Genomic DNA, 13691 nt, shown 5'->3' with positions numbered 1-13691 from the left:
ACGCAAGTTTTGAAATTCTGTCGGGACGACCGAGTCTAAAGCTAAGTATATATCTGCTGGGTAAGTTGCATGTACAAAAACTGAATTTATAGCCAATTCCACTAAGACAGATAGAGGTACTTCTGAGTTCTGATGGACAGGTACTTGGAATTATGCATCCCTCGGACCTACTGAAGACATGATGTCATCCTCGTACTGTTTCCATCCAAAAATGAGCCAGTAGCACAAACTCGTTCAGCATTAAATGGTTGATGACCAGTCTCCAGCCTCCACTTGGCTTCTCCACTAGAAGAGACAACTGTAAACCCACCAGAAACTGAGACCAAGCAAGCAGGACAAGCATACACTTCTTTAGTTATCAAAACATCCAAGAGTTCTTAGTTCTGAGACCAGCACCTTTAGTGATAAAACCCACTAAGCAAGCAGGATAAGCAGACTCCTGTATGGTGACCCCTCAGGATAATGCCAGAGAGCCTTGTCTAAGTGGGTAGGTAAGGGATCACCCACAAGTTACCATGAGCCTCAACCTCCCTTCAAAAAGGAAGAACACTCATAAGAAACGCCAAAGACCTCTTGCAACAGGTCTTAAGACAATCTTTATCTCTCTTCTTATAAGGAATAAGGGAAGAAGAGGTGGAGAGAATGCAATGACAAGGGAGAGATAACAGGACAAAGCTTCCCTTTGTCACTCTGGTCAAGCTTCCTCCCAGAAGATACAGTACTATTACAGTAGTCCTGGAACACCTAGATGCTACAGCAAAATCAGATGTAAGTGTTGCATAGTAAATGAGTATGATCCCACATGCCTGAAGTGTTTTACACCCTCAACTCCAGTGACAAGAGAAAGAAATAGACTAATACTGGACTAATACCTTGTCTACCTGTCCACAGCAATACAATCTCTCCTACAACCTTGACACTGCTGAAATTGCAAGGAAGATTAAATAACAAAATAGTGGGGAATCACAAATAACAAATGAAGGTGAAATACATAATTCTTCAAACTTCTTCACTAAAATACTCCAATATAAAAAAAAATGGTTTATATTTCCTTAGGAACAAATTATTATGCACATATTCTTGAGAAAGAGGTCATTATCACACTGCACCATACCTTAATTCGCAAGGATGTACTCTCCCTGGTGCCACATTTAAGAGAAGTCAGCATACCTCCTATCCATTTAGGTCCATCTGAACCCATCAACTTCCGCTCAATTATCTGTGAATGGAAAAAAAGGGATGAAAAAATTGATTTTTTCATTAAAAAAAAAAAATCATACTTTTGAAGCTTAGTGACATACCCAGCAATTAGTATTCTTGCAAAGAGAGTACAAAATTACCCTTTTTATGTAAGAGTATTCCTTAGTGCTAGCTACAAATAGTTGCTGTATTCTGGTACCATGTTTAATTGGTAGCAAGCACGTGAACAGGAGGGTACCCCCATAAAAATGCCATACGCAGCACTTTTTCATTGAGCATCAGGAAATATGAGGAGTGACTGAGGTGGGATTATGGGTCGGTTGGTAGCAACAATAGGTGGTGGCTTCATTAAGATTCTGCTGTTATGTCAAAAACAGGGGAGGAGGGAGGGCTCCAACTCATTAATTACTTCTAAGTATAAATAAAACTTTATTTTATTATAGAAATGTTATTTTTATACAGTGGTACCTCGACATACGAAAGGCTCAACTTACGAAAAACTCGAGATATGAAAGCAAATACGAAGATTTTTTTGGCTCTACATATGAAAATAGTTCAAGTTACGAAAGGTTGTTGTGTAAAGTCCCGAGATTCGCCCAGACCACCGAGAACAATTTTAAAACTCGCGCGCCACCAACTGAGTAAACTTGCCACCATCCTCCCGCTCTCCCATTGGTTCCTGATGCTAGTCACCCTGTAAGATCCTGCTCTCCTATTGGTCAGCATCTACCCCTTGTGCTCTATGTTTTCTATTGGTAAAAGGATGCTGTAAATTGAAAAACTTATTCATGCAATACATTTAATAAAAAAAAAGCATTAGGTAAAGGTAGAATAAAGAATAGAAATGAATGGTTATTATACTGTTTGGTTGTTTCAGTAGTTGAAGAGAGATAATGAAAATTTATGGCTTACTGTGTGCTAGGAAAAGTGATTGCTTGGCGATCGTTCGGTAGTCGTGAGTTTCTGATCTAAACAGAAGTTTGGAAGCTTTTTTGTTTTTGTTTTTTTTGATTGTTTATTTTGTTTATAGTTAATGGTTACTTAATAATTATTTGAAATGAGTACATGCAATACATTTAATAAAAAAAAATTGTGAATTAGATATCTAAAAATATAAAAATAAATCAGATTGCTATCACCGAAACCAAAAAATACCTATTTTTTAGAATTCTTCTTCTGTTTTAATATTACGTATATATTTCATTATAGCTGTCAGTAACTCGGTATCTCCATTAGGTAAAGATAGAATAAAGAATAGAAATGAATGGTTATTATATTGTTGGTAGTTTCATTAGTTGAAGAGAGATACTAAAGAAAAATTTATGGCTTACTGTGTGATAGAAAAAGTGATTGCTTGGCAATCGTTCAGTACTCGTAAGACTGAATGTAAACAAACGATTGGAAGGTTTTTTTTTTTTTTTTGTGTATTATAGTTAATGATTAATTAATAATTATTTGAAATGAGTACATAATGATTATTTATACATTTTATTGGCATATTCTAAGCTTTTAGCTTCTTAGGTTTAGATGTCAGAATCATAGACTAGGCTATAGCAACTGCTAACATAGGCTAGGCTTATTGCTAAGGGACATATGCTAAAGTCCTAATATGTGCAGTAAAAATGGGGTTGAACATTACATGCAGTTGAATATTACTCAAGTATGTACAGTATTTTGCCTTTTTTGGAGTCATTTCTTTTGTCGGATCGGCGTCGTAACCCCATAGAACATGTGTTGTAAGCCTGGAAGGAAATATAATTTACTGGGGTGTATTCGTAGGGAACTTGGAATGGATTAGGCATTTTACATGTAAAATGCAGTTCAAGATACGAAGGCCGCCTCGGAACAGATTAATTTTGTATCTCGAGGTACCACTGTATACGTAACTTACCAAGTACTAATTACTGAACTGAATCCCACACTGAATGGTTAGTGGGATGAATGGAAACATTCTATTCCAAAACATTTTGATAATGACTTCAAAATAGAAAGGATGGCCAGCATTGAAACAATGTTTCACCACCATAAAGGCAGTCCCTGGTTATCAGTGCCAAAATTTGATTTTCGGAACCAGTAAATGCCAAAATCCAATTGTTGAAGTCGATAAGTGCCAAAATCCGATTGTCAGAGCTGATAAGTGCCAAAAATCACTGATTTTTTATTATTGAGGCCTTTTGCTTATCATCAAGCCGTCAGAGTGGAACCCCAGCAGATAACTGGGGACTGCCTGTACATACTTGGTTAGAGAGCTACTGCTCTTGAATACTCCCTCTGGTTAGTGATCATCTTAACCTGTAGTTGCATGGCAGTTGAGCCGACTCTACATTAGCGGGAGTCTTGCAGCAGAGGATATGCCTGATCACACGTCTTCCCTTCCACCCCAGGGCAACGTCGGCTGGGGCATAAGTCAGTAGCAATTGTAAATCATGGGTTTGTTGCAATATTATGTCAATAAACAAATGCACTATCACAACAACAATACAGAGAACAAGGAAAAATCCCACTGGGGTTGAAAAGAAATCAGAAACAACAGTTGGGTAGAGAGCAGTGTAGCACACGTCTATCCACATCGACGGCTGAAAGCAAATTGGAATGTTTATGTCCAGTCAGAGGGATTACCAATGACCAGACCATTAGTTAACTACCAAACTGCCTTGTCTAAAGACTTCAGGGGCCATGTCTAGGCTATGCCTTAAGCAATTCCTATTGTAAGTATATCTTAGTTTTACCAGACCACTGAGCTGATTAACAGCTCTCCTAGGGCTGGCCCGAAGGATTAGATATTTTTACATGACTAGGAACCTATTGGTTACCTAGCAACAGGACCTGCAGCTTATTGTGGGATCCGAACCACATTGTATCGAGAAATGAATTTCTATCACCAGAAATAAATTCCTCTGGTTCCGCGTTGGCCGAGCCGAGAATCGAACTTCGGACCAGCGGATTGGTAGCAGAGCGCGAAATGCACTCGGCCAACGTGGAACTATGTCATTCCTATTGCAAGGACTAGGAGCGTTCATTAACAATTGTTTCCATCTTAACACTTGTCGAACCTGTGCCAAGTAGTCACAGATAAAGCAAATGATGGAGGGTAAGTTTCACCACAGAAATACAAGTTATAGTTTTAAACTTTGACATATGTTCCTAAGGTAGGCAGACAATCTCTCAACTGACCAGCAAGTTAAATCTGCAATTGGATGTATAGTCCAATGTTTCCAGTCATGAAAATTAACAAAGACCACTAATCCTTGTAGCTTCCTATACAACCTGGCACAGGAATGTATGATTGATAAGGGCTTGAGCCAGAGTGAGATTCATCTGTAATCTCTGTCTAAGAAAACTGGAAAACCAAGTGCTGCCCAAATAGGAATGGGAGCACACGTTGATAAAGGAGCTAACATACCTATGGGTCAATTACAAATAAGACCATGTAAGTGAGTCTTGTAATTTAGGCTATAAAACCACAAGTACTGGGGCATTTAGCAGCTATTAAGTGTCTAACACAGTGAAAAGAATGAGTTAACACAGTGAAAAAAACAAGTTGAAGTGGTTGGACAGCAAGATAAAAAGATCCAGAAAATAAATAAATTAAATGAACTATTAGAAGTGGGAATGAATGTAGAGTAAAAGGCAAAAAGGTGCTGCTAGATGCTACAGGAATGCTGAAAACATTCTATCGTAACACCTATACAACACATCTTGTGGTGCATTACCAGAACTAACCCCAGGATATACTTTTCTCATGACTGCCATGTTTAGTACCAGCCCCACAGTATTAACACTGAAACATAACAGACAGTAAGTATCTTGGTAACAGTAAAATTGTGATTGAATTTGGTATGTTTTTTAAAATAAGCATACGAAGGGGGACGGGAGAGAATCCAGATACAGCGGTATAAGTATGTTTTTGTTATTATTTTACTTAACCCTCTTACGCCGAAGCGGTAAAAAAAAAATTGTCTCCCGTGTGCCGGAGGTGTTTCAGAGTGAGCGCGGAAGCGGAAAAAATATTTTTTTCAAAAAATCACAGCACGCTTATTTTTCAAGATTTAGAGTTCATTTTTGCTACTTTTTTTTGTCATTGCCTGAAGTTTAGTATGCAACCATCAGAAATTAAAAAAATTATCATTATCATATATAAATAATGCGATATATGATAGCGCAAAAACGAAATTTCATATATAATTGTATTCATATCGCGCTGTGCGCAAAACGGTTAAAGGTAACAAGTTACTTTTTTTTTTGTAATGTACACTAAATTGCGATCATTTTGGTATATAACACATTGTAAACGATAAAAGCAACAAAGAGAAAATATTATCACAAATAATGCATGAATTTCGTAACGCGCGGACGTAAACAAATATTTTTTTCAAAAATTCACCATAAATCTAAATATTGTCCTAGAGACTTCCAATTTCTTTCAAAATGAAGACAAATGATTGAATATTACTATACTGTAAGAGTATTAGCTTACAATTGCAGTTTTCGACCATATCTGACGAGTTAAAGTTGACCGAATGTCAAATTTTTTTATATATATATTTTTATATGCAATTATTTCAGAAATAAGAAAAGCTACAACCTTCAAATATTTTTCGTTTTATTCTACATGAAATTGCGCACATTTTCATATATAAAACTCTATGAAATGCCTAATATGAAACGGAGCAAATATTCCGAGAATGGTACGTACGCATTTCGGAGATTTGTGGCGGAGAATCCGCGCGCGGAGGGAAGGAAAGATTTTTTTTTAAATTCACCATAAATCTAAATATTTTGTGGTATAAGTATGTTTTTGTTATTATTTTACTTAACCCTCTTACGCCGAAGCGGTAAAAAAAATTGTCTCCCGTCTCCCGTGCCGGAGGTGTTTCAGAGTGAGCGCGGAAGCGGCGGAAAAAATATTTTTTTCAAAAAATCACAGCACGCTTATTTTTCAAGATTTAGAGTTCATTTTTGGCTCCTTTTTTTGTCATTGGCTGAAGTTTAGTATGCAACCATCAGAAATTAAAAAAATTATCATTATCATATATAAATAATGCGATATATGATAGCGCAAAAACGAAATTTCATATATAATTGTATTCATATCGCGCTGTGCACAAAACGGTTAAAGGTAACAAGTTACTTTTTTTTCGTTGTAATGTACACTAAATTGCGATCATTTTGGTATATAACACATTGTAAAACGATAAAAGCAACACAGAGAAAATATTATCACAAAATAATGCATGAATTCGTAAAATGCGGACGTAAACAAATATTTTTTCAAAAATTCACCATAAATCTAAATATTGTCCTAGAGACTTCCAATTTCTTTCAAAATGAAGACAAATGATTGAATATTACTATACTGTAAGAGTATTAGCTTACAATTGCAGTTTTCGACCATATCTGACGAGTTAAAGTTGACCGAATGTCGAATTTTTTTATATATATATTTTTATATGCAATTATTTCGGAAATAAGAAAAGCTACAACCTTCAAATATTTTTCGTTTTATTCTACATGAAATTGCGCACATTTTCATATATAAAACTCTATGAAATGCCAATATGAAACTGAACAAATATTCCGAGAATGGTACGTACGCATTTCGGAGATTTGTGGCGGAGAATCCGTGCGCGGAGGGAAGGAAAGATTTTTTTTTAAATTCACCATAAATCTAAATATTTTGCTAGAGACTTTGAATTTGTTTCAAGATGAAGATAAATAACTGAATATTACTATATTACTAGACTGTAAGAGTTTTAGCTTACAATTGCGTTTTTCGACCATTTCGGTAGAGTCAAAGTTGACCGAAGGTTGAAATTTTGGCAATTATCGTTATTTATATGAAAATATCTCATAACTGATAAAAGCTACAATCATGAGTATTTTATTGTTTTATTCTACATAAAAATGCGCACATTTTCATATATAATACTTCATGTAACGGCTAATTTACAATGGTACAAAAATTATGTCAAAGTGACGAAATAATTTCCGAGATGTGTCACAGATACTTTTTAGTGCGGCAAGAAAGAAATTCGCGCTTGTGCGCCTGCGTAACGATTGTGAACTCCCAGCATCCCCTAAGGCGTGTGATTCAAAAGTTTTAGGCTGGTAGGCCTATAAGTATTTTTCCGCGAATTTTAAAAAAAACTTTTGTAAGTCAACGTAAAATACGTCCAGTCGGCACACGGGAGACAAAAAATGTCGACGTAAAATACGTCCAGTCGGCGTAAGAGGGTTAACTACCAAAACTCAACATTGGAGTTTTTATGCTGTGCTCTTTGGTTTCCTAAATATTAGTCCTATATAGTTATTCTCTTTTGTTTTCTGTAACTTTCATTCTGGTAAAATTTTACTTACCATATTGCACTTTGGACTTGAAAATATCATTTACCGTGTGTGTATGTGTGCTCTGAATCTTTCTGAAGCTTGTTTCAATAGCAACTGACCTAACCTAACTTCAGGTAACATGCCCTTACTGTATTGCACAGTATAGCAGAATCCACCTAGCTTTGCAGCTAAGCCTCACCCAGAGCACACTTGTGACTGGCTAGCTCTCAAAGGGAGAATCACACTAGTTAACAGTCCAAATGACTACCAGTACAGATTTTACTCCGTTCGGTGATGTTGAGTTTCATGCATGAATCATGACACCACAGATTTGAGTTCCCAGAGTTGTGAAGTATGCAACTGATATCTCTGATAAAAGATATATAAAGCTATATATCATTATGAAGATCTTGGATAATTTTGCCTGTATTTGTTTTTTTTTTTTTTTTTACCATGCACAGCTTAAATACACACGCACCTTGCTTTCTTTTTTTTTTTTCATTGGTGCTGGCCTGCATAAGCGAAGTGACAGAGAACATTAATTGAAATGAAGCATAGACTTAAGCAGCCACTTCTGATGCGAGGGCAGTAACTCATCAAAATCCTTATATTTTGAAGCGATGGCAAGGCATAAGCCTATACATAAAATTCTTAATTTTGAGGCAATGACAGGGCAGAGGCCTATGTCAAATTCTTATATTTTGAGGCAATGACAGGACATAAGCCTACTCGTCAATTTCTTAGGTTTTCAGGCAATGACAGAGCATGGGCCTACATGGAGTACCTTTCAATTAATATAGTAGTTTTAACTCCATGATATATAATGTACAATATGCATATGATATATAATGTACAATATGCATAAAGTGAAATGTACACATATAAGCAAGTGCACATACACATGCATGGATGGCCATAGTAACTGTAATGCCACTCATACCACAGAGAATAAATGTAAAACTTGTGGTTGTGTAGCTGATTATTCTGGAATTTTGGATACCATAAGAAAAATTTTCACACTACAAACACCACAACACCAGCAACAAAAACAAGAATAACCACAAGAACCACTATAGGTACTGTAAAACAGCTGAATATAAGATAGGCCTATAATCCAAACATCATAAGGGGATCTGCCCATTTTGACACCACTTTTTTAACCTGTTTCGTCACAATTCTTTGAGCCAGTTTTGTCACCACAAAAAAATATTAAAATGTAACAGTATAAAAATTTTGGTCAAACCAACTCATAAAATAGTTTTTTTGGAAGACAAAAGGTTTATCAGTTTAAGTTTATTCTGTTTGTCTTACAATGAAGCATAATTTCAGCCAAACCCTTAAAAATACTGTAGTGAATCCCAAGAGATAAAATCAAGGTAATGGATTAGATTATCATTCTATTCATTTCCGACCATATGAAACTTCATTTCAGGCGAACCTGGCAAGTGCCACATAGATAATTAGAACAAGTATGACTGTCCAAACAGTTGTTATTCCTTCCCTCCCTCCTTACCCCCTTCCCTTCCTTCTAATTAATGGTATGCAATTATTATGTAATTAATTGTAGTATTATAAAACTTGTTTTTGGAGGATTATCATGTTTGTCTTACAAAGTAGCATAATTACATAAGTGGTTTTGGAGGACAAAAACAGTCTATCAGTAACAGTTTATTACGTTTGTCTTACAATGTAGCATAATTTCAGCGAAACGCAAAATCCATAAAAACACTGTAGTGAAAGCCTCACTAGTAAGTGAGTACAACACAAGAGAGAGAAAACAAATTTCAGGTTGGAGGTGTATAATCAGAATCTAAGGAAAGCGGGATTATTGACGATGAAACAGATTTCACAATGGAGTATTGTTGGTGATGAAACAGGGTGTATCCATCATGAGCTGTGTAAACCGAAAAAAGACATAAAACCTTATAGGTCTACGTCATTTTTTATGATCCTGTTGTTTCCAAAGAAGATAATGTCTTTAAGAAAATTCTCAGCAAATTTCATCCCATATGATTTGTATACTCTATCATACTGTAACTTTTTGGTAAACAAAGGTATATTCTGGTTTTGTAGAGTCCAATCACTGCTTGTCATCTCTGCGAATGTGTAAATGATTCCAATGAAATACTTTTAATTCTGTTAAAATGTAGTAAAATATCCTGAAATCAATATGAAATACCACCTGCATAACTCTGAGAAAGTCTTTGTTTAAATTTAGAATGGCAAACACACTTGACAATATCAGATGTTAAATACCATTGTCCAGAGACTCATATACACCGATTCCAACGCAGACATACCCTGCGTCACATCTGTTTTCAGGTGAACCTCATTTATGAAACACAACATTGCAGCAAGGCATAACACTTCTAACTTCATGTGTTTTTCTGTTTCTTTAAAAATTTTATGGAGACAAGTATTAGGCTACTAGATTTTATTTCAGGGGATAATGTAACATTTCCTTCTGATAATCAGCAAAACGTGCATTAGTTCTGCGAAAGAACCATTGCAAAATAAATGATGATGAGAAGAACCACAGATTAACCAACTTTTCAAAACTAGGTATTTCCAACCAATCCCTTCAAGGAATTCTCGTAGGTGGGGCTTAGCTGCAAAGCTGGCTGGACTGCCTAGTACCTAGGTGTTGGGCTGGATAGTTTAACATTTCAAAAGCTCATCTTGATATGAATGGGAACTATCAATGGGATTAAGGTTCTTTTATTTTGCTCATACTACCTTTACCACCTCCACCCCAAAATCTCCACTAGGAATTTGGTCCCCCACCCCCCCTCACACTATATAACATAGGCCTAAGGGTAGGATCAACTTTCGTTATATTTTCGGGTACAAAATCCTTTGATGGTTTAAAGTCAAATGCTACCTTTTATTCTCATGAGACTGAGACAGTACTCATGGGAGTGGTTGGGGAATCTGCCCTAGGTATAGGGTAAAATACCAAATGGCCGACCTCTAAAATAGCATGACAACCTTCCCGAAAATCGAAATTTGGTAGATCAAGGTACTACGTAATCCTCGGTGGCCTAGACTATGGCAGTTGCAGTTTTTGTATGCAGTTTTACCTCCTGAACAAGAATTTTAAGTAATATTTATTCGGACGACTGTAATTACCCCCCGGGGCTCATACTAAACACGGCAAAATACATTAGACGCCCCAATTCCTGGTGGCTTTCGTATTCGCGGGGACGAACGATGCGGTCATGCGGAATGCTTATATATATATACTAGGCTACTTACTACTATGAGATTCAGGCTCTCTGTAACACGGTTTTTTGGACTTTGCTCCTTGTCAAAGCATCGGATGTAGCTGAAAGTTGACATATGTATATTTTACAACCACACACAAATTTTGTCAGCATTATCAACACCTAAACCCGATAGTTTTAATTTTTATAGAGATAAAAATGATCTAGCCGACGCCATGGCCAATGATTACGAGCCAAGAGTCGCCAAAAATATTCATTACGTAAGCAAGGTAAACAAACACCTCTTGACTAAATGTTGCCCCGCCCATCCACCAGACAGAAATTCCATCGGCTCTGAAACCCAAAGACTTTATGAATGGCGGAACGATACATAGATGTGGGTCGGGTATCAGTGCTAGCGTAGTAATACTACTGTAGCAGAAGTGCCGCAACAGTATAGCAGTAATATACATGAATTAAACATTTAGGCCAAACTGCTGGGATCCTTGAGGATCATTTAGCACTTCTTACAACTACTCGAGAAATTAGTTTTATAGCCAGAAGTTAAATTTTCTAATCCAACAATGCCCATGATAGCCTTCAGTGTTATCCTGAATTATAACGAGGCGAAAGTGGGTGGAGCCTCATGAAGTCACCATTCTTACGATAATTATTGGTGAAGGTTTAAAGCCAATATACGGTACCGGCTATTTTTTTTTCAGTAAATAGATAGTAGATAGCCAATAAATAAAAATTGCTTGACATTGGATATAGCAGTTATAAAATCAAGCTTGTCTACTATGTTTTTGATAATTACCAACTATTCCCTACATCTTGCCAATCCGATTGTGACCTACCTATAAAGTAGACTGTAATTTCTTTGGAAACTTATTTTGGGAGTTAGACTAATAATCGAAGTGTTTTTGTATTTATTAACATATTTTGTTGGTTTGTTCATTATGACAATTATCAGTGGAGAGGTTCCAGAGTTCATAAAGGTGTACTGCTTTGCTTGTATTTAAATGGAATGTCATTGTTGCCAGAGGTTTAGCCTTCGTTAGTATAGCCAATCATCCATCGAGAAAGAGGGGGAAGAAATGATGTCATAAGTTACGTAACGAGCGCGTTCGAAACCTTTTCTCTGAGTAAGTTGGCCCGTCTTCAAAAAGGTCACTTTTACATTATACCTAAGTACCAAATTTATTCAACCTACGTAGTGCAGAATTCACTCAAATTTATGTGTTGATATAATATGTATTCTGAATAAATGTTATATTTATGAAATGCATAGATTAAAAAGTTATTGCGAAAAAACCGTGTTACGAGGTCCTGAATTCTCATATGTAGTGAGTAGGCTATCTGTGTAGACCAGTACAGGATATCCATGGAGGCTAATGTGACCTTGCTAGGCCTCACGGCAGCCTTAGCATTAGCCTATACTACCTATGTAGGCCTAAGCTAAATTATAGGTCTACTACTACCTAGGCTACCCTACCTATACCCTAGTATACCTAGTACTAGGTAGGTTTTATGCCAGTCTGCACACACGGACATAGGTAATACATATAGGCTAAATATTCTCAAAGAGAGAGAGAGAGGAGAGAGAGAGAGAGAGAGAGAGAGAGAGAGAGAGAGAGAGAGAGAGAGAGCAGCCTAGAATGGGTTTGGGTACCTTAGACTTGCGAAACCGCAAAAACTCACTTCCAAAATCCCATTCCTCTTCTGTGTTGAGAAGCAAATCTTCAAGCTCTTTCCACTCTGAACCTTCTATGAGTTCCCTGAAACGTTGTTGTAATTTGGACATTGTGTGGAAGCTCTCGATACGGGTTCATTCAACTCAAAAGAAACCATGAACTTCAACCACAATCCAATCCTCCCAGACAGTTGTTGTTATTCAACCACCTACAACTTGTTTTGACAAGTCTTCCCGCCAATCACCCGTCTCTTCTTCCTTCATTCTTGACGCATATCCTCGAGTCCTTTAGAAAATTAATCTTGGCGAGAATGATTAAAATCAGTCATAAGCAATGGATCAATTGGATGTTTAATAATAATAATAATAATAATAATAATAATAATAATAATAATAATAAAATAATATAATAATAATAATAATAATAATAATAATAATAATTCCATGACAAAAGTACTACAGAAGATAGATGCCGAAGGGTACAACTGATACGGGCTGCTCTGTGAGCAAGAGACCGTGCTGACACAAGGTCAGCTAAATCAAAAACAACAAAACAAGGGTACCAACTCAAGAAAAGAGGCAACAGAATCAACCATCTGATGTTCATGGACGACATCAAGCTGTATGGTAAGAGCATCAAGGAATAGATACCCTAATCCAGACTGTAAGGATTGCATCTGGGTGGGGACATCAGGATGGAGTTTGGAATAGAAAAAAGCGCCTTAGTTAACATACAAAAAGGCAAAGTAACGAGAACTGAAGCGATAAAGCTACCAGATGGGAGCAACATCAAAACACAGATGAGACAGGATACAAATACCTGGGAATAATGGAAGGAGGGGATATAAAACACCAAGAGATGAAGGACACGATCAGAAAGAATATATGCAGAGACTCAAGGCGATGCTCAAGTCAAAACTCAAACGCCGGAAATATGATAAAAGCTATAAACACATGGGCAAGTGCCAGTAATCAGATACAGCACAGGAATAGTGGAATGGACGAAGGCAGAACTCCGCAGCATAGATCAGAAAACCAGGAAACATATGACAATACACAAAGCACTACACCCAAGAGCAAATACCCACCGGCAGACTATACATAAACACGAAAGGAAGGAGGGAGAGAGACTACTTAGTATAGAGGACTGCGTCAACATCGAGAACAGAGCACTGGGGCAATATCTGAAAACCAGTGAAGACGAGTGGCTAAAGAGTGCATGGGAAGAAGGACTAACAAAAGTAGACGAAGACCCAAGAAATATACAG

At 36.8% G+C, this 13691-nt stretch overlaps 1 protein-coding gene across 1 annotated transcript in view; it reads right to left on the bottom strand.

The window, feature by feature from the left end:
• LOC135219553 (Fanconi anemia group I protein-like) overlaps positions 1-12616 on the bottom strand; it is a 258047-nt gene extending 245431 nt beyond the window's left edge. Inside the window, exons 1-2 of the mRNA XM_064256406.1 lie at positions 12403-12616; positions 1115-1219 (exon numbers count right to left, since the gene is read on the bottom strand). Of these exons, the coding sequence (XP_064112476.1) occupies positions 1115-1219; positions 12403-12534 (237 nt within the window). The 5' untranslated portion in view covers positions 12535-12616. The remainder of the gene's footprint in view (positions 1-1114; positions 1220-12402) is intronic.
• Between the last annotated feature and the right edge of the window lie 1075 nt (positions 12617-13691).

Source organism: Macrobrachium nipponense, chromosome 1 (assembly GCF_015104395.2).
Source record: "Macrobrachium nipponense isolate FS-2020 chromosome 1, ASM1510439v2, whole genome shotgun sequence".
Classification (NCBI taxonomy): Eukaryota; Metazoa; Arthropoda; class Malacostraca; order Decapoda; family Palaemonidae; genus Macrobrachium; species Macrobrachium nipponense.
The sequence above is the reverse complement of the archived record's forward strand: the minus strand, read 5'-3'. Positions and strand labels throughout refer to the sequence as shown.